Source organism: Neltuma alba, unplaced genomic scaffold (assembly GCF_004799145.2).
Source record: "Neltuma alba isolate B1F8T4 unplaced genomic scaffold, ASM479914v2 tig00012808_pilon, whole genome shotgun sequence".
NCBI classification, from domain to species: domain Eukaryota; kingdom Viridiplantae; phylum Streptophyta; class Magnoliopsida; order Fabales; family Fabaceae; genus Neltuma; species Neltuma alba.
Genome location: NW_021637205.1, coordinates 321,625 through 343,951, shown reverse-complemented (window position 1 = coordinate 343,951; position 22,327 = coordinate 321,625). Strand labels below are relative to the sequence as shown.

Sequence of the window (22,327 nt, the reverse complement as noted above, 5' to 3'; positions counted from 1 at the left end):
TAGAATTATTACTTGATGAATCTTTAACTTTTGCAACTATTACAAAAATTACTTTAGAAAAAAATGAATAATAAAAGATGAAATGGATTTGAATCTTATATTTAGGAATAAATTGAATACCAAATTAGTTATTATATTAAGAACTAGAGGTAGTAGATTATAAGTTTAAAAGAGATTACACAAAGATTTTGTTTGGTATGAAACATTGAAAATGAGGGATTGAGATTATAATTGCAATTAAGAAAAATTATTAAAATAATATTTGGCATAAGTAATTGCTTGTTACATGAAATTAGGCAAACCCATAGAGGTGGGATTGGGAAATATCACTTTTCCCTATGATATTCCTTAATCCCACATATATGGATTTAGCTAATCCCTTATAACAAGTAGTTTCTGATGCTAAATACCTTTTTAATAAATTTTCTTAATCGCAATCCTTACCTTTTATTTTCAATACTTCATACTAAATGAGACCTAATAGTTTTTGGACATATCAGACGTCATTACAATGGTAAAAGCATGCTGAATTATTAAGGCAAAACCCAAATCCGAACAATAACTGTATATTGCCATCAAACACAAATATGATAAGTTCAAACTTTAAAAGGCTACAAGCTTTGGCCTAGCTCCTTCTTCAATTGCATTTTAGTTTCTATTGCTTGTGCCCTCACCTAGCTAGATTGCTATGAGAACATCCATAAATAGTGGATGTTGTTTGGTTTGAGTTGGACATATGATCCACAAGAACAGTCTCATTCGGATATAGAGAAGGTTTCGGAGGCATTTCGAGACTTTTGGCATCATTTGCTTCTAACATTTCTATCACTTTGTTCATTGAAGAACGATCAGTAGGTTTTAGTTGTATACACCAAAGTGCTACAATGAACATTTTCTTTGCTAAATCCTTTTCTTCTTCTGTCAAATCTTCTGTTGCAATATTTTTATCATCATAAAGTTTATCACAAATCCATAAAGAAAAGTAAAGTTGGCTTGAATGTTCTAGGTGTGGATTCAAATTCCTTCTTCGGCTTGCAATTCCATCAAAAGCATTCTAAAGCTATAAACATCAACCTTGTAAGAAACTCCTCCAATGTTCTTGTAAAATAATTCAGGAGCCATACACCCTATTGTTCCTCTTGTTGCAGTTAAAGTTACAATACTATCACCAACAGAATACAATCTTGCCAATCCAAAATCTAAAATATTTGGAATAAAATTATCATCAAGAAGAATGTTATGGGGCTTAATATCAAAATGTAATATTTGTATATCGCATCCATGGCGAAGGTAAGCTATCCCACGAGCTACTCCCAGAGAAATCTCATATATCTTATTAAAACTCAAGGAGACCCTTTCTTTCTTTGAAAAAATATATTTATCCAAAGATCCATTTGACATGAATTCATAGACAAGAGCACACTTAGTTCCTTCTACACAAAACCCAACAAGATGAACCACGTTTAAATGGTGTATCCTCCCAATGGTTGCAACTTCACTGATAAATTCTTGGCCATTGGCTTTGGATTTGCCCAACATTTTAATAGCAACGTAAGATCCACTTCTTAGCTTCCCTTTGTATACAGTTCCAAAGCCCCCTTCACCTAACGTAATCTTAAAACCTTCTGTCATTGCTCTTAATTCCTTGTAGGAGTACCTTATTGGAATAAGGTTTTGGAGCCTTATAAAATCTTCAATGTTCTCAAACATTGACATGTGCCTTCTCCGGCATGTATAAATCAACAATATGGATAGTAGTAGGACCCCAATTGAAAATCTGACTATGATGCATGGCACAAGACCTATTGCAGTAAGTATTCCCAATTTGATTGCTGGATTTGTTGGAATAGAATCGGTGTCATTGTGGGGAGGGTATATACCCTTCCTTGCTGTTTCGTCAAGTCCTGTACCCGTTTTTTCCCCACAAATAAACACCATATAATTGGTTAGTAGTGACAAGAATGTGACTACTTGAATACACATAAAATTAAGTATTAATACTATTTTTAGTCCCTGAAATTGATTTCTTTTTTGTGTTAGTTTCTAAAATTTAAAGTCAGTGGTTTTATTTTTGAAATTTAATTTCATTTTTATTCGTCTAACAATTTTAGTCCTTAAAATAGTTTTTGGTCTTTGAGACAATATGTCAAGAACCAAAATTATTAGTTTCAAATTTTAGGGACTAAAATTAAAATAAACTAAAATTTTAGGGGTTGAAAATGGTATTAACCTTATAATTAATTATTAGTATTTCTTTTACAGTAGGATTTTATACAAATGAAAAAGAACAAGGTATAAAAATATAAGTAATAATATCTAAATAAATTATATTATATTGGGTTAAAACATTTTTTCTATCTTTGATTTTGCCTACCCTTAGAAGTAAGACACTAAGACGTGTGCATATGTGATGAGACGTAGGTTTGATATCTGGAGTGAAACTTTATTTGACGTTTATAAAGTATTTAAAATCATGAGTAACATCATTTATTTATATAAAGTTTATTTTTATTTTTGACCATGACAAGATATAAAGTTTATAGACTTTTTTTTATGGCAGAAATAAGGAGTCAATCAAAAGTGTTATTTTGATATTGTCGTGGACTTGTTTTAAAAGGATGATGAAAAAGTGTAGGAATTTACTTGTAAAATATAAGATCCCTTTTTCCCAATTCAATCACTTAATATTCGCATGTGCTCAGGCCAAAAAAAAAAAAAAATCGTATGTGCAGAATCAATTTAATTTGGCATATCTAAATGAAGATAGATATGGCACAAATTATAAGTAAGAAATTAAAATAAAATATTTATTGAGAAGATATATTAAAATTGATCAATTAATTAATTAAGAAATTAAATTAAAATCGTGGGCTCGCGGCTAAACCCAATAAAATAACAAGAAACGTACCGGGGACGAGATAGAACCTTACCTTTTTCCAATCCATAAAGAAAATCTGCAAGGAAATTTTAGGAGTGTCAACAACGGCAGTGATTGGATACAAAATAAGTATCTAATGGTATGTTGTTTTCCTTTAAAATTTATAGGCCGGATATGTTACGGAAAGTGCTATATAACCTTTTATATGATAATAGCAAATAATTAAATTAATCAATTTTCTTATATATGTGAAAAAGCTCATTAATTACCTTCTGCCAATATGCGCCGCTTTGATAAATGACCTGCAATACTCAGAAATATTAAAAATTAAAAACCGTAAATATAATGTCATCGTCTTGAATATGGAAATCTCAATTGAAAAAAAACTAATTTTTTTTCATTAATCATTGATTGATTGTTGAGGGAAAAAAGTTTTGCTTCATTTAAGCCAAGAAAACTGTGAAAACAAATCTGAATTAAGTAAGATGTGCTACTAGTGAGTAAAGGGTGGGTGTTTCTCAATATAAAAATAGGTTTAATATTTAATTTAGTTCTAAATTAAAGATCTTAATTTATTTTGTCTTTTATATTTATTTATTTATTTTAAAACAATCTCTTTAATAGTTATACATGTTAAAAATTTTATCAAATAATAGTTTTAATTAATACAAATGATTAGTAAAGATATTCTAAAAAAGATAACACTTATTTATTATAAATAATTAATTTAACAAATATTTGTAATCTACTCATATTAGTTAACTTACTCTTATATTAAAAACACGGAGGCAGTACTTATTAACAAAAATAAAATAATATATTTAATTTAAACCAGAAACGGAAAAATAACGCACATTTTTTTCCGACCTTGCCGCGGGTTATTCCCATGGGACTAATAGACCTACTGGGAAACGTAACGCATCTGAGACTCATTGTTTTTGGGGCCAAAGAGCATTTACGATCACTTGGGCATTTAAAATCAACACAAGCTCTTCGCCGGCATGAAAGCTCAAATCCAGAGGAAAGCACTGTGTGAATATCAACGTAGGACTTGTGTCTTCAATCTCCCATTGACTCCCAATCTGAGGCTATAGGGGCTACCGATTTCACACGACACTGAGATTTTAACTGGTAAGCCGGTAAATCTCCGGCCACGGCATAAACATGGCTTCCTCTTTCCCAATTCACGCAGGGAGCTGTGTCCAGGTACGCTGCGTCGTCCCTCACTGGACCCCTGAACTTCAGGTACACTACGTGCTTGAATGTAAATTGTTTGTACGTCAGAACAGCGTCGGAGGGTCGATGGCGATGAGTGTCAGTGAAATTGGATAGGGATAAGAGATAGAGAGACAGGGAAGAGCAATTTCACTCCTGAATTCCAGGGTCTGCGAGTCGGATTGTGAGGTTGCTGTGGTCGATTCCTAGCACTCTGTATGTTGCTGAATTCAGATGAAGCAGAGTGACGTTTTTTCACAGGCTAGCTCGTAGAGTGGATGGCCACAGCCGGGCGGGTAATCTCTTAGTCGAAATGGGTGTCTGATGTTTGTGATAATGCCGCACCGAGATGGAGCACAGGACTTGCTCCATGCGTTAGAAGCAGTGTAAGCAACACTAGGTCCCACCGCCTTAAGCCTTTCTCTCTCTCCATCGTTCACAATGATGTGCAGTTGTTGATTCTAAGCTTTGTTATTCAATAAATTCCTTTTTTTCTATTTAATAAACACAGCTCCTCGTCATTTTTCTTTTCTTCTTATCCACGCGGCTAACTTGTTTTTCTTTTTCCAAAGTTGACTTCACTTTCTGATTAATGACTTGTCTTTACATCTCTCTTGGTCACTATGAATATTGACTAACTGCTAGAGTAGTTTCCCCCCATTTTCCTGTACGTTAGGAAATACAAATTAAAAAATTTCTTATCTGAAAGTTCTAAAGAGATTGATAATTAAGTGAAGAAAAGAAACAAATTTAATCAATCCAAAGCTTTTAATTACTTAAGTAGCACCATAGACCACGGCTAACAATTTTGGTCAATTCAAAGTTTTTACTTAAGTCGTATCGTAAACCACGGGCCAATTTTAGTCAATTTTGATCAATTCAAAGCTTTTACTTAAATAGCATCATAGATCACGATGAACAATTTTGATCAGTTATACTCAATTCAAAACTTGAGTAGTACTGTAGTCCACATGCCATGGCAAATAATTTCAGTAAACTCTGATCAATTTAACACGTTTATTTAAATAGCACCATAAACCACGACAAACAATTTTGGTCATCTATGATCAATACAAAAATTTTACTTAAGCAGCACCATAGACCACGGCTAACAATTTCAAAGAACTGTAATCCATTCAAAGTTTTTACTCAAGTAGCATCGTAAACCATAAGCCATGGCAAACAATTTTGGTCAATTCTGATCAATCCAAAGCCTTTCTTAAATAGTGCCAAGGTTCATGGTAAACAATTTTGATCAACTCTAGTCAATACAAAGCTTTTCCTTAACTAACACTATAAACCAATGCAAACAATTTTGGTCAAATCTGATCAATCCAAAGTTTTTTACTTCAGTAGCATCACAGACCACGACAACAATTTTAACCCAAAGTGCACTTCCAAGTCAATTCCTTCTTCTCCTTGCTTTCATTCTAAATGAAATATATGTCGTGTCACCTAACATACATTGGTATCCCAATCCAACTTTCATGCACAACTCGGAAAAGAAAATATTTCCTTACCATGTTTTGCTATCGCAGATTTTTGTTGTTGGTGATATTCCAGCTATCAATGTTCCTTGTGAAACAAGGGAATAGTCTGAACCAGCGTGTGCCTAATTATAAAACTGTTCCATTCCATCTCTTTGACCATGGCAGGATGGTTGAGTTCCCGTCCATCCCTGCTCTTGAAGGAGTAAGTCTTCGCGTCTATGACAGAGACTATAAATCCCACATCTTACACACAGAGGATCCAGACGGTTGTCTTCCCAAACTCTTTCTACAACATCGTCTCTACAATTCATCCATTTATCCTTTAGAGTTTTATGATATAACCAAAGAAAATGTTACTTTCTTCAATTGTTCTTCACTTGGGTCGAGATACCTTAGACACGAACACTTTTCCAATTCATCTGCACAAGATATGGTTGTCTGCCCAATTTATGCTATTTCCTCCGAAGATAGTATCCTAGAGTGGGACCTTGCCTTCTGCACCAAGATGTTTCAGGTAGTTTCTTCAATTTCCGCAATGTGCCTTCAAAGAAATGTCTTGCAAATCAAATTTCCACAACCAAATTCTGATATTGAAAAGGGCAAAACCAGGAAGATTCTTGGAATTGTTTTCCCAGGTGCTTGTGACAATCATCGACTTTGCTTTTCCTCTTTTGCTCTTTTTTCCCCCTCTCAACTTGGCTTTTGGTTTGTTCCTTTGATTGAAATTGGATGTTTAATTTACATGCTTCTGTAACTCCAGGTTCAATTCTATTGGCGTTGGTGTTCATTGCGTGCTTTTACATATATCTCTATTTCAAAGAAAAAGGAGATGATCAAGTGAGATTGGAAAAGTTTTTGGAGAATTACAAGGTACATAAACCTACTAGATTTTCTTATGCTGACCTGAAAAGAATCACAAATCATTTCAAGTATAAACTAGGTGAAGGAGCTCATGGAGAAGTGTTTAAAGGTAAGTTATCTACCGAAATCCAAGTGGCAGTGAAAGTAATCAATAATTCAGATAGCGATGGGCAAGAGTTCATCAATGAAGTGGGGACTATGGGTAAAATTCATCACATCAACGTTGTTCGTTTGCTAGGCTTTTGTGCTGATGGTTTTCATCGTGCTCTTGTTTATGACTTCTTTCCAAATGGTTCCCTTCAGAAGTTCATAACTTCGCCAGACAACAAGGAAAATTTCCTTGGATGGTTGAAATTGCAACAGTTAGCCCTTTCCATAGCTCAAGGGATTGAATATCTTCATCAAGGTTGTGATTACCGAATTCTTCACTTTGACATCAATCCTCGTAATGTGCTGTTAGATCACAATTTTACTCCAAAAATTTCTGATTTTGGCCTAGCTAAATTGTGTTCTAAAAATCAAAGTACAATATCAATAACAGCAGCTAAAGGAACTTTGGGTTATATTGCCCCTGAAATATTCTCTCGAAACTTTGGAAAGGTGTCATATAAAGCAGATATTTACAGTTATGGAATACTGCTACTAGAAATGGTTGGTGGAAGGAAAAATGTTGACACTAATCCAGAAACCTTACAAGTGTTATGCCCAGATTGGATCCATAGTTTGATGGAAGGAGGTGATATAAGTATCCATATGGAAGATGAAGATGACATTAAGATTGCGAGAAAACTAGCAATTGTGGGACTTTGGTGCATTCAATGGCATCCAGCAAATCGTCCTTCCATGAAGACCATTATTCAAATGCTAGACGGAGAGGTTGATAAATTAAAGGTGCCTCCTACTCCATTTGACTTTGCCACTTCAACTAATATGAGTACCATCATTCCTACGAGACATTTGAATTTAGAGTTAGAAGTGGTTCATGAATTCGAATAAATACTTGAGTGTGTATGAATACATGTAATTTTTACTTTTATTGAGAGTATTTTGTGAGGCTTGTAATATTATTTTCATGTTTATCCATAGATTAAATCAATTATTATCTATTTCCGTTCCATGTCCAAATTGATGCTTTCTATTTAGGATCACTTTCTGTCTTTAATATAAGAATGAATTGACTCATTTAAGTAAATTAAGAAAATTAGATAAATAAGTTATTTACTACCTTAAATCCTATTTATAAGACATTATTCTACAAATGAGGTTTTATAAGTAGAATTAGAAGTAATATAATAAAAAAGTATTGTATTCCCTAAAATACCCATGTTAATCATATTTATTAGTTAAAACTATCATTTGATAAAATATTTAACATGTGCAACTATTACAATGATTACCTTAAGAAAAATTGATAAATATAAGAGACAAAGTGTATTGGTATCTTATATTTAAGACCAAATTAAATGTCAAACTAATTCTTATAGTAAGGATTAGAGGTAGTATGTTTATTACATAGAACATTTTGTTATATTAATGTCATGGATATTAATAAAAGGGTTAAGGTTCATCTAGTAGCTAGAAAATTATTTTAAAATATATTTAGCATCGTAAAATAATTTATGATGTAGTTTGACTTATGAAATTTTAAAAGTGAAACACCTGTTATTTCCTGTTATATATCAAGAAAAAACATATTATTAATATCAAGTTTAGACTTGTCATTTCCAAATAAATTATTATCATTTTTAATTAATGCACCGGTTATTTCCTGTTATATATCAGGAAAAAAACACATTGTTAATCTTAAGTTTAGACTTGTCATTTTCTAATCAAGACATGTAATTTCTAAATAAATTATTATAATTTTTAATTAATGTACATGCTATTTTTTGTTATGTATCAGGAAAAGTTGTTTTGTTAATATCAAATTTAGGCTTGTTATTTTTTAATTAAGACCTGTCATTTCCAGATAAATTATTGTTATTAGCTGGAGTCACAATAAAAGAGTCAAGTTATATTTTTGGTTTGCATCATAAGGTTAATAAATCTTTGATGGTTCAATGGGTTTTTTTTTTGTTGGCCCAAATAACCAAGAGGTAGTGAGATCAAATCCTAGGTAGTGAGATCAAATCCTACTCCCACCACTTTCTTGAAATATTATCACATGGCTAAAAAAAATTTGTGACAAAAAAAAAATCACCAACAGCCACCACATCAGTGCCGGCGGGCCGTAGTGGCTGCTATTAGTGAGGGGCTGAACCTTTTTTTTTTAAAAAAAAAAAGATAAAAGGGACTTTTGTCATTTTACTAAATTTTAAGATTTCAATTTGAGAAGGTCTTTCCTCTCTGTCATTAGAAATCCTTAGCTTCCCAAATTGGGATATCATATATTCAGCCTTTTTTATTTGTCATTTTCCCTTCGCAATTTAAAAAAAATATTTTTAGTTATTTAACTGCGCTCATCCAATATCATGATTTTTTTTACACTTTACACAGGACGGAAATCACCAGATTCCAATTCCATTTATATTTATTGTTGAAAGTTACTACCTGCTATTTTTAATATAAGACTCAGTTAACTAATTTGAAAAAATTAAAAAAAAATTAAATAAATTATTTTAAAACAACATATTTATCTTTATTCTCTAAACTAATTTGCTTTACTTATAAACTGATATATAAATTACATAAGTATTTTAGAAAAATTATGTAACATGTGCTATAATTAAGTAATTTTTTTAGGTTTTTAAATTTTCTCAAATTAATTAATTAAGTTTTATATGAAGGAGATCATTTCTCCCATTTTTATCTCGACTTAGGGTGTGTTTGGTTGGAGGGGAGGGGAGGGGAGGGGAGGGGAGCCCCTCCCCTCATTTGGTTAGAAATTTTGGAGGGGAGGGGAGCTAAAATGTCCCCTCCCCTCCCCTCCCCTCCCTCCCCCCATTTTGGCTCCCCTCCAAATTGGGGGTTTTTGGAGGGGAGCCAAAATTTGGACTATTATGCCCTTATGGCTTTTTTAATATTCCACTTCTACCCATAAAATATTATTATAATATTTATTTCAAATAAAAAATATATTATCCTAAGTAAAAAAATAAAAAATATATACATTATTATAATTAAAAATATATTATAAAAATTATTTAAAAATAAAAATATTTAAATAAAAAATTATAATATTATAAAATTAATTGTTTTTTATAAATATATTATTTATTAAATATATTTTAAAGCTGGAAAAAAAGATAGCCTAAAGAAAATAAAATTTCATTTTTCTTATAGCATATAAAATTTGTTAATTTGATTATTTTAAATATATTATTATATTAATTAGAATAAAAAATTACTATACCCATTTTTTAATACACATATTAACATGATAAGACTGAATTTTTATTAAATTATATAATTTAAATTAAGATGTAAATTAATTTATATAATATATCAATAAAAAACATAAACTAATATGTAAGGGTAAAATGGTAAATTGATTATTACTATCTCTCCCCTCCCCTCCTTGAACCAAACAAGGGATCATTAAATGCCCTCCCCTCCCCTCCTTTTTAATCAAACCAAACAAGGGGAGGATGAAATCTCCCCCCCCTCCCCTACCTCTCCCTTCCTCCCTCCCCTTCCCTCCCCTCAAACCAAACAGGCCCTTACAAGCGGCTCTGATGAGCGTATTTAAGGGAGAAAAGTTTTCAACCAAATATCACTGTCACGTGGAAAATTAGAGACATTTGTTTAACGTTTTAGTCTTCTCAAGGTATTGATAAAAATTTTAAATATTTTGTCTTCCTAATTTAATTCCCAACTTATTTTGTAGGTCTAGATGTCTCTTTCTTGAGGGATGAGCATTCTAGCCACGACTTGGAAAACTTGGGCATATTATTTTCGTTGTCGTTGTCCGGTCTCAAATTATTGTGACCCCAAGTTTTACGAATATTATGGTCCCTTTGTAACTTATTTTATACTCCCTCCTTCCAAAATATAAAAAGCAGTTAAGGAATTAGTTTTGATCTTAAGTATAATATCCCAATCAATTTTATCTTTTTTATTTATCAATTTTTCAAAACCAATTTATCTAACCTATAAATTAATGAATAATCTAATATTTTACAAAAAGTGTTTTAGAGAAATTATGTCATATTTATTATAATTAACTAATTTATCTAACTTTTTTAATGTATTCAATTTCCAAATTACTAACTCAGTCCTTAACATAAGAGCTAGTTGGAAATTGAATTTGATCATAAATATAATACATCAATCTACTTTGTCTTCTATTTTTTCTCAAAATATCTTTATTGGTTGAATACATATGATTAAAAAAGATAATTTAATAGACCAACATGTAGCTCTTAACTAATTTTCTTAATATATTTAAATTAGCTATTTAGCTTTTATATTAAAAATTGAGGGTAGTAGTTAAGTAGCTCCATCTGTAGGCCATAAGTTTTCCCCCAAAATGCAGCTATGTAAATGTGGAAAACAATATTTATCTTTGTTTGTCATTACTTAGGATCCGTTTGACACAAGAGAAATAGAGAGAAGCTGAGGAAAAATTTTAATGAGCTTGATTTAAAAAATTGCGAAAGTGTGATTAAACTTTTATCTTAAATATTCTCTTTATTAAAACTTTATGACGCCACTTTTTTAATTTTATAAATCAAGTTTGTTAAATTTGTTCCTTCGCTCCCCTCCCTTCCATTCCCCTCATATCAGATGGTTAAAGTAATTGTAGGTTTTTCCATGCATCTTAATTTTAAGTGATATTATAATCCATTTCTAACTTGACTTAAAATTATTGGAGTCTATTTTTTTGTTGGGATGAGTATTATATGGGTAATATGGTTCGTATGTTTGTTTCCACAGGCGTACATGTTAATTATGACCGTTTCACATGGCTTTAAAATTTTTTTTTTTTAAATATATTGTGATCTCTTTCTAAGGTACGTGTTGTGTAAGTGTGGAAATTGAATTTACTGGCTTTAGTTTTGTCATTGTTTAATGTTACGAATTTCTCACTACGCCTTGATTAATTTTTAAATATATTAATATGATATGATATACAATAAAAAATATGAAAATTATGGCATGAAAAAAACCGTCAACTTTTAAGGTAATTTTAACGGCAGAAGAGTTGATGACCCACACATGAATCAGCGCCCTTAATTTAAACCTTTAAAGATTAGAGATGTGATCTACAAATGATTCAAATTTCGGGAAGAGTTTTGTGTATTTTAGTCTTTTTAGATTTATTTTGCTTTTTTTAATTGGAATTATTGTTATATTAATTATTTTTATTCTGTGAGCTACTAGTATAGCTAGTAGTAATAATTAATAAACTAGAGACACTTTTTTAAGTTGTCATTAATAATATACGAAGTTATGACTTTTAACTTTGAGAGGCATATAATCAAATAATTTTCAACTGGTTTTGTAATTATGGTGGTCTCACTTTGTCATTAATATAAAAGAGTTTTTGCAAAGGTAAAATTGGGGAAAAGTCCTCCATCGAAAAGTTTATTGATGAGAATAATCTAAATCAAAATACAAGTACCTTGTGTACACAAAAGTTGTAGAGTACATATATATACTTATCAGATTTTCTCACCAATAAAATTTTCAATAAAGAATTCCCCCAATTTTCCTTTTAAACTTGGTAAAAATAGCCCATTGTTTTATTTATGATTTTTCTTGTAAAATTTAATCATTTTGTCTTTGTTATACTATCATGAGATTATATACAAGATATTTTGAATTAAAATATTTAGTAATAAATAACAATATGAGTAAAATAAATATTATATATCTCAATTTTCACCTAAGAAGAAAATATCTTCCCCATACATAAATCAATTTGGAAAAACAGTATTACTATCGTATGCGTGATATTGTGCGGGTGTCATAATGTGTTGAGTATTCCTACTAGGGCTGAGCAACGGGCGGGCTAGCCTAGCCCGAAGGTTAGCCCATAGCCCGCCCATTTAACAATAAACGGGCATGGGCTAGCCCATAACCCGGTGGCAGCCCGTTTAAGCCCGTATTAAATGGGCTACGGGGCAGCCCGTTTACGGTGACCGGGTTACGGGGTAACCTGTTTAGTTTTTCTAATTTTTTTTTCTTCAGTTTTTCAGCATTTATGCAACCTTGGAAAGATGTAAATAAATTTTGTATACCAAATGGCATATTAGTTTTCATATGAAGCTTTTAAGTCATGCAACTTCTATATGTAACATTTACAAATTTCACAACTCAATGACTCATGTTCGAAATAAGAAAAACTCCATTTGCCGAACAGTGAGCTACCGCTTACCAGAACTCAAAAATGGAGGAACAGAGAGACAGGCAGACAGTGACCAACAATAGAGGAACCTATCAGTGAGCTAACAGAACTCAAAAATGGAGGAACAGAGAGACAGGCAGACAGCGACCAACAATCGTTCAACAGGGAGAAGCCAAAAAGAAAGATTTACCGAACAGTGAGCTACTAGACACCAGCGACTCAGCACGACAACACCTTTGCTTCTATTGTTGGTCAGATCTCGAGGACGGCAAGATGAAGTTGAAGTCTTAAAGATGGCAAGATGCAGTGACAGCAGATGGAGAGCAAAGACGACAGTAGCAGATGGAGAGTAACTGAGCAAAGACGAAGTCGAAGTTGAACTTGAATCGCACTATCATAGACGCAGAGATGCCAGACGGAGAGCAGAGGTGGTAGTGGCAGAGGAAGTTGTTCACACTTCACTCTTTCAGTTCGGTCGAAGCTCGAAAGAACAAAGAGAGATGACAGAATCTATGAAAATTGAAAGGCAGAAACTCAAAGTCTCAAGGCTCAAACTAGGTCTACACTCTACCGTCTACAAAATAAAGAATAAAAATATTTTTTTTAAAAAAACACTTACATGGGCGGGTATGGGCAGCCCGATGCCTTGCCCATAGCCCGTCCCATTTAATGGGCTGCCCCGCCCATTTAATCCAACCCGTTTAGTGTCTTCTATATGGGCTAATTGGGCGGGCTTAAATGGACAAAAAATTATTGGGTTATGGGCGGGCTAACGGGTTATGGGCTTCTTGCTCACCCCTAATTCCTACTATGGTATGCATGATATCTGAGGGGCTTTGACGGGCTTTGTGTGCAGGGACGGCTTGGGATCTAACGGGTGTTTGGTTAACATAAAAGGTAATCTTAAGAAATATTTTCACGTAATTCGAAGTAAAATTTTTCTTATATGTTTATTTTGTATACTATAAAATTACTTTTAAAATTATAGTTTGGTTTCTACCCAAACACACTAATCCAACTTTGCCTTAGTGTTACTCTGGGTTAAGCCCTCTTTTATACAAAAATAAAAAACAAAAAACTATGTACTACATCATGTGAGTTGCAAAACACTGCTGAATTCATGGGTTTAACGAATCAAAAAAAAAAAAAAGAACGGTTAAAATTAAAGACTTAATTGAGGGGAAAAAAACATACAGATATCAATTTAAAAAATTAAAAAAAGTACAGATACTTGTAAAATAATTTTTCTTTTGTATTATGTTATAATATAACTATACATCAAGAGTTAAAAAAAAAAAAGAAAATGAAAATGAGAATGTGCTTATATAAAGAGTTTTACTAAGGATGATTTTCTGAATGATGCACTACAGAGGAGATTGTGATGTTGATAAAAAAGATCTGTCATTGATATTATTATTAAACATGAAACCAATACATACTAAACCCGAATTAATTAATTAACAGTGTTGTTACAAATTCATCAGTTGAACTTTAAAAAAAAAAACCATCATCTTTGGGCTCATTATATTCATTGCCATTGTCTGACCTGCATATTGTGGCTTAGACTACTATATTATATATATATATATATATATATATATATATATGAGAATGATAAATTACAAAGTAGAATATGAACTTGAAAGAGATTAATAATCTTCGCACACACCATTGGGACACAACTAATGATGAAAATGAGATGCTCTATTATTATTAAAGCACAATCGAGATCAGGGTAATAAAACAATAGTTATCAAATAAAAGATCATGAGCTGAACTTTAAAACAATACCAGCTTTTGATCATTTTCAATTGCGAATTATTATTTCCCATCATCACTTCAAACCTCACCTACGCTGCTAGGAGAATCCGCAGAGACAGCGGATGATGTTTGGCTAGAGCTGAAACTATCATTCATTAAAACCCTCTCATTAGGATATAGAGAAGGTTTTGGAGGCATTTCAAGACTTTCAACATCCTCGGTTTCTAACATCTCTATTACCTTATTCATTGAAGGGCGATCAATAGGTTTTAGTTGTATACACCAAAGTGCTACTATAATCATTTTCTTTGCCAAATTCTTTTCCACCTCTGTTAAATCTTCCATTTCTATGTCCCTCTCTTCATTGAATTGGTCATAAATCCATAAAGGAAAGTAAGCTTCACTTGAATCTTCTGCATCTTGATTCATATTTCTTCTTCGACTTGCCATTTCCATAAAAAACATTCCAAAACTATAAACATCAGCCTTATAAGACACTCCTCCAATATTCTTGTAGAATAACTCAGGAGCCATATATCCTATTGTTCCTCTTGCTGCAGTCAAGGTGACAATACTATCATCAATCGCATACAATCTCGCTAGTCCAAAATTTGAAATCTTTGGGTTAAAGTCATCATCAAGAAGAATGTTATGAGGCTTGATATCAAAATGTAATATCTGCATGTCACAACCATGATGAAGGTAGGCAATCCCACGAGCTATCTCCAAAGATATCTCATATACTTTATGATAGCTCAAGGAGAAATTCCCTTTGAAAAAAATAACTTTATCCAAAGATCCCTTTGACATAAACTCATAGACAAGAGCACGCTTCGTTCCTTCTATACAAAACCCAACAAGATGTACCACATTAAAATGATGTATCCTACCAATAGTTGCAACTTCATTGATAAATTCTTGATCATTAGTTTTGGAGTCACCCAAAGGCCAACATTTTGATAGCAACCATAGGTCCACTCCTTAGCTTCCCTTTATACACAGTGCCAAAGCCTCCTTGACCCAACTTATTCTTAAAACCTTCGCTCATTTTCTTCAGATCCTTGTAGGAATACCTTATTGGGATGAGATTTTGAAGTCTTATGAAATCTTCGATGTTTTCATACATTGATAAGTGTCTTCTGCGAAATATATAAATCAACAGTGTTGATAGGAATATGGTGCCCAAGAAAAATCTGACAGTGATGTATGGCACAAAACCTCTTCCAGTGATTATCCCTAATATGATTGCAACGTTTGTTAGACTAAAATCATAGTCTTCATGGTGAGGGTCTATATCTTTCCCCACCACTTGACTTAGTCCTGGACATGTAGAAGCAATGGAATTGATTAGGAACAAGAGTTTGATTAGTTGGATAAAAGTAATGAAACTATATGAAACTAAGTTTAAATCAAGCTTAATTGATCCTTCTGATTCAAAATATAGAATAATTTTAAGGATAAAGTTCTAATTCATAATATAAGTTATCTACATAGTTATTAATTTTCATTTTGTAATTTCACCTCTATTTATTTATTGGCACATATTGAGTATAAAAAAGGATGATAGAGGTGAGAAGAATTTTAATAAAGAGGAATTAAAGTTATTTTTTTAATTTGAGACAGATTTAATGATTAACCATTCATCCTTCATTCCAGTAAAGTGATTAAAAATAACTTATATTTTGAATCGGAAAGATTATTTCTTTAAACTAAGACCTAATATAATTACGAAATGATCGTTGAAATATAATTAAAAAAATCTGTTAAACTTTAAAATGTGACAAGATAGTAATTGAACACTAAATACTACTTTGGGGCATGCATCACCAAACAATTCTATTAAACTTTGAATTCTGACAAAATGCATGCCCGGGAGAGGATGTGGAGGCATGCGTCACAAAATTTTAAGGATATAGCAAAAGAAGAAAAAGAAGAAAAATCTACCAAAAGTAGAAAGATCACATACTACCTCCGGTCCTAATCTATGAATGGGATCTTAGAATTATGAACGGATATAGTATATTTTAACTTGTTATAATTACCTATAGCTTTAGAAAGCTGGATAATTAATTACTCCAGTCAACGGAAAATAATATCACTCTTGCGATCGGATCGATGCATTAATTTCTTATGTACCCAAAGAGAGAATAATAAAAAATTATTTGAGGTGGTTTGTATATTGACAAAAAAGGTTATTAGAAGTGCGGGAATAGTATATCAGACTGTATGGACTTCGTCAAAAAAGCAAGGATAGAAAAAAAAAAAAAACAGAACACTTGATAAAATTATTGATAATGAGACCTTTTAGCTTACAATTTATAATCCACCAAAGTGGTTCAACTATATTAATGCTCTTCGATTCATGTTGTCCTAATAAATATGATTCTTGAAATTCATAGCATTGGAGGACAATATTGTCATGATATGGAGAAGTAAGGGCAAAATGGGAATGTGAATTTTGTTTTGGAGAAGAGGAAGTTACGTACAACTCAAAAGTCAAAATAAAATACATTTCAATAATATCCTTCACAACTAAATATATTTCACTTTTATCACTTTATTTTTCTATTCAATCTATTAAAATGTCAATATATGTCACTATTCTCTTTCATTCCATTCATAAAAAGACTCATCATCATGATGTACTAGAAAAAGTTAAAGAAAAATATGGCACAAATTATAAGTTAAAAAAATAAATTAAAATTAAACACTAACCAAGAAAACAAATAATAATTAAATAGTAAGATTATGAAGAAACGAGCGAAACTTACCTTTTTGAAATCCGTAGAGGTAATCTGAAAGAAAACATCGCCAAAGTCAACAACGGCAGGCGAGGCATAGATTTAAAAAAGGACTACAGAAAAGAAAGGTTAAACAGCAACGGTCAAATCACTAATTCATGGTCAAATGGTTGAACTATGGTCAGTGGTCAAACCAATTATAATTGAATTAATATTTGTTTCAACTATTTAATAACCATTAAGACTAAGTAAGAATATCAACAAAAATATAAAAAGTAATCAAGAAAGGAAAAAAAAAAAACATGATAACCCTTGCCTTCTGCCAATATGCGCAGCTTTGTTAACTGATCTGCATCACACAAAAATAAAACATGATTTTAATTCAAAGCTCAGCGGGAGAATTATATGCATATAATTAAGGTACGTAAAGAGATAAGTAATTAATTTATAAATACTAAAAAAATAATTAAACTTATTATTTATTAAAAATGTTTGTGGATTTCCATAAAATATTATATCATTTGTTTGGAATTATTTTTAATAAAAACTCCCTTTATACAATATTTGTGGATAAAGAAGAAAAAATTTATAAATTTAGAAGCATAATAAATTGATGTTTTATATTCAAGATGAAATTAAACTTATTAACTAATTTCTATATATATGTATGATTAGATGGAGTATTTAACAAATTAGTTTTGCTATTAATTAAAAAATTAGTACTTTTCTGGTATAAGATTTATTTAACTAATTTGATTAGATTAAAGAAGTTAGGTAAGTTAGTTAATTATAAGAAATATAACATATTTTTTTTAAAATACTAAAATCATCTTTAATATCCTATCTCCTTTTTCTATTTGAATATAATTGAAAAAGTATTCATAAAAATAATTTATAAATATTAAAAAAATAATTTTTATATTTATAATTAAAATTAACTCAACAAGGTATTTTATTCCAAAAATTGTTAAATCTAAATTTAAAGCAGAAAGGAAAGTGGCTTACTGCATAAAATTCCGCTATGCACAGTTATTCCCATGGGACTGTAACAGGACGAGAAATCCCGAGCGCATTGGAGCCTGAGAGTTTCGCGGTTCAAAGAGCAGAAACTGGAAATGGGACAACTATGATCAACACAAGCTCGTTTCCACCACAAAACCTCGAATCCATTGGAAAGCACTCTGTGAATTTCGGCGTATGACTTGATTCCACCGCCTACCTGTGAATCCCAATCTAATGAAATGGTGGCCACCGATTTCACTCGACATTGAGGTTTTAACTCCTTAACCAGTAAATCTCCCGCTAATGCATACACATGACCTCCTCCTTTGGATTCCCAATTCACGCATGGAGATGTATCGAGGTATGATGTGTCATCCCTCACTGGATCGCTGCAGTTCAGGTACACAACGTGTTTGAATGAAACTTCTAATCCTATTCGCTTCAGATTTGCGCCGTAGGGATTAGTGCTATCGTATTCCATGTTTAAGAGGTAAGTTTCGGTGAAATTGGATTGGGATAAGGAATAGCGAGGGAGGGAGGAACAATTACCCGCCTGAATGCCAGGATCTACGAGTCGGATTGTATAGTTGTTGTAGTTTATTGCCAGTACTCTGTATGTTCCGTTATACAAATGAACAAGAGTGACGTTGTTTTCGCAGGCTAGCTCGAATTTGGGGTCGCCGCAGTTGGCTGGGTCATCTCGAAGGCGAAATGGATATGAGATGTTTGTGATAATGCCGCACCGAGACGGAGGACAGGGTTTGTTCTGCTCTTGAGAACTCGTAACACCGAGCGTTAGAAGCAGACTGAACGAGGCCAAATACCAACACTTCAAGCCTTTCTTTCCCATCGTTGAGAATGATGTGCAGCTGCTCCACCTCTGGATTCTGATCATCTTCATTTAATCGTCTACTTTTCATAGCTCTATCCCTTTTTTTTTTAATTTTTTAATATATATATTGAAGACTAAATCTCCTTTGACTTTTCTTGCTGCTGCAGGCGGCTAATTAATGAGTTTTCTTTACATCGATGATATTTGAAAATGACATGCAGCTACTTTTTACTTTTCTTCCGGCTTAACGCGGTTAATTTGTATACCTCCCCCAAAGTTGACATGAAATTTCTGTTTGACTGATGGCTTTTCTTAACATCCTTATTTGCCAGACTTTATTTTTGTCCGACTGATTATTTTTGCTTGCATCTTTCTTGGTCAGCTGGTAGGATACGTAAATAGCACCAGAGCATACAATTTAGGAAAGCAAACACCTTCCAAGTTCCTTCCGCTTCCCCTGCTTTCATTTAATTAGACATGCCACTGCCTAATACCTAGGAATCTGAATCCGAGTTTTTTCAAGAGAAAACAAACATCTTTTTTTACCATGATTTACTATCACAGATTTTTGTTGTCGGTGTTGCTTCTGAAACTGGGGAATGGTCAGAACCAGCATTTGCCTGATGATGAAATTGTTCCATTTCATCTCAAGGGGACGATGGTTGAGTTCCCGTCTATTCCTGCTCTCAAACGAGAAACCTTCGCCGTCAATAACATATACAACGAATCCCACTTCCTACACATGTCCTTACGTGATCCAAAACGTTGTCTTCCCAGACTCTTTCTAGAACGTCGTCTCTACAATTCATCCAATATTGGTCCTTTGGAGTATGATAATTTTAATGTGACCGAAAATGTTACTTTCTTCAATTGTTCTTCAATTGGTTCGAGACGCCTCAGAAACATAAATATGGAACAAGATATGATTGTCTGCCCCATTTTTGCTGCTTCCTCCGAAGATAGTGTCCTGGAGTGGGACCTAGCTTCTTGCACTATGATGTTTCAGCTAGCTTCGCCAATACGAGCAGATCAGCTTCGGGCGAACTACTTGCCACTCAGGTTGCCTCAGACAAAATCTGACATTGAAAAGCACAAAACTAGCATGATTCTTATAATTGTTTTACCAGGTGACTTTGCTTTCCCTCTATATTTTCTTTTTCTAATTTGTTTGTGGGACGTTCCTCTGATTGAATTTGGATGTTCAACTCTAGGGTCATTTGTACTGGTGGTGTTGTTCATTGTAAGCCTTTACATATATCGCCACTTCAAGAAGAGGGGGGAAGATCAAGTAAGATTGGAAAAGTTTTTGGAAGATTACAAGGCAATGAAGCCTACTAGATTCTCTTATGCTGATCTCAAAAGAATTACAAACCATTTCAAGGGTAAAGTAGGTGAAGGAGCTCATGGAACTGTCTTTAAAGGTAAGCTATCTTCTGAAATTCAAGTGGCTGTAAAAGTACTTAATAATGCAGAAAACGATGGACAAGACTTCATTAATGAAATTGGGACTATGGGCAAAATCCATCACATCAATATTGTTCGTTTGCTAGGCTTTTGTGCTTATGGTTTTCACCGTGCTCTTGTATATGAGTTTTTCCCTAACGGTTCACTTCAGAAGTTCATATCTTCCCCTGACGACAAAGAAAATTTCATTGGATGGCTAAAGTTACAACAACTAGCCCTTGGCATAGCAAGAGGGATTGAGTACCTTCACCAAGGTTGTGATTATCGAATTCTTCACTTTGACATCAATCCTCATAATGTGTTATTAGATCATAATTTCATTCCTAAAATTTCTGATTTTGGTTTAGCCAAATTATGTTCTAAAAATCAAAGTACAGTGTCAATGACGGCAGCTAGAGGAACTTTAGGTTATATTGCACCTGAAGTTTACTCTCGAAACTTTGGGAATGTATCATATAAATCAGACGTTTATAGTTATGGAATGTTACTGCTAGAGATGGTTGGAGGAAGAAAAAATGTTGACACAAATCAAGACACTTTTCAAGTTCTGTACCCAGAATGGATTCATAATTTGATTGAAGGAGGAGATATAAATATCTATTTGGAGGAAGATGATGATATTAGAATTGCAAAGAAACTAGCAATTGTAGGGCTTTGGTGTATTCAGTGGCATCCAATAAACCGGCCATCCATGAAAATGGTGATACAGATGTTAGAAGGAGAAGTAGATAAATTAAAGGTGCCTCCTACTCCATTTGACACTGCTACTTCAATCATTACAAGAACCATTATTCCTGCAAGACATCTGAAATCTGAGTTGGAAGCGATTCATGAATTAGAATGAACACATCACTTGCTGGTTTGCCAAACGCATGCTATTGCTGAGATCTTACTAGCAACTAGTAATTAGTTGTACCTTCTCTGTTCTTGAACCCGTGCGTCGTATTTTGATAGGATTTGTATTAATTTCGCCAAACTCATGCCTCCATTGACAACATTTGTAAGGTTCTCTTTCTTGGCCAGCAATTTTTGAGATCTGTAATGCTAGTCTTCATGTTCAGTCTATAAATGAATCCTTTCATTTTCTATGCACCAATCTATTTATGTTTTCTATTTAAGATAATGATCTTTCACATAGCGTCGCCAAATTATTGTGGTGAATAACAGAATACAAAATAGGTTCTTGTTTATAGCAAGATTTAGAAACTCTACCCACACCTCATTCTACTTTTACCATCTAATTATCCTCATGTGGATTTGTTTATATCAAAAAATTTAAATCTAATATATCATGACATTCGTGCTCCAGAATGAAACAGGTTCCCTAAATATTTTTGAGCGACACCTTTTAAGAAACTTGAAAATTACTGTGTTTTAATGTAAAACTTGTTTGAGTTTTTTGCAGCTGCCTTTTTCATTCCTTAAAATGTCTTTCTTCATATGTGTGACTAACTTGAACGACGACGCCATAGAATGAGAAGAGACAAAGTGTATTTTTCATATGCATAATCCTTAGGATAAAAGTAGAAATATAATAAGAACGATGTTATATACATAAACATTAATTTCACCAGGAAAAGAATTCAAACGATGTTATATACATAAACATTAATTTCTCCAGGAAAAGAATTGAAGTGCAGAAAGATGATGTTTTCTTCGGAGGAGAGTAATTTATAGGGGTTCCTAACATAGCAATCATCAATACATAAATATAAATCTTGAAGTCATTGAATATAAATATAAAACATTAAATCAATTTGAATATCAACATCAATCAATATAACAAAAAATGAA

General features: G+C 32.6%; 2 protein-coding genes and 2 pseudogenes across 2 annotated transcripts; 2 read left to right on the top strand and 2 right to left on the bottom strand.

Moving 5' to 3' along the window:
- Positions 1–670: 670 nt before the first annotated feature.
- Positions 671–1,938, bottom strand: LOC114731225 (rust resistance kinase Lr10-like; annotated as a pseudogene).
- Positions 1,939–6,095: 4,157 nt separating this feature from the next.
- On the top strand, positions 6,096–7,440 carry LOC114731224 (rust resistance kinase Lr10-like). Its single transcript, XM_028918360.1, has 2 exons — positions 6,096–6,218; positions 6,344–7,440. Exons 1-2 carry the CDS (start codon positions 6,119–6,121, stop codon positions 7,438–7,440), a joined length of 1,197 nt encoding a protein of 398 aa, XP_028774193.1. The 5' UTR covers positions 6,096–6,118.
- Positions 7,441–12,985: 5,545 nt separating this feature from the next.
- Positions 12,986–19,163, bottom strand: LOC114731222 (LEAF RUST 10 DISEASE-RESISTANCE LOCUS RECEPTOR-LIKE PROTEIN KINASE-like 2.1; annotated as a pseudogene).
- Positions 19,164–19,652: 489 nt separating this feature from the next.
- On the top strand, positions 19,653–21,580 carry LOC114731250 (rust resistance kinase Lr10-like). The gene is made up of 2 exons (XM_028918391.1): positions 19,653–20,196; positions 20,281–21,580. The coding sequence occupies exons 1-2, from the start codon at positions 19,728–19,730 to the stop codon at positions 21,375–21,377; spliced, it is 1,566 nt and encodes a 521-aa protein (XP_028774224.1). The 5' UTR covers positions 19,653–19,727; the 3' UTR covers positions 21,378–21,580.
- Positions 21,581–22,327: the final 747 nt, after the last annotated feature.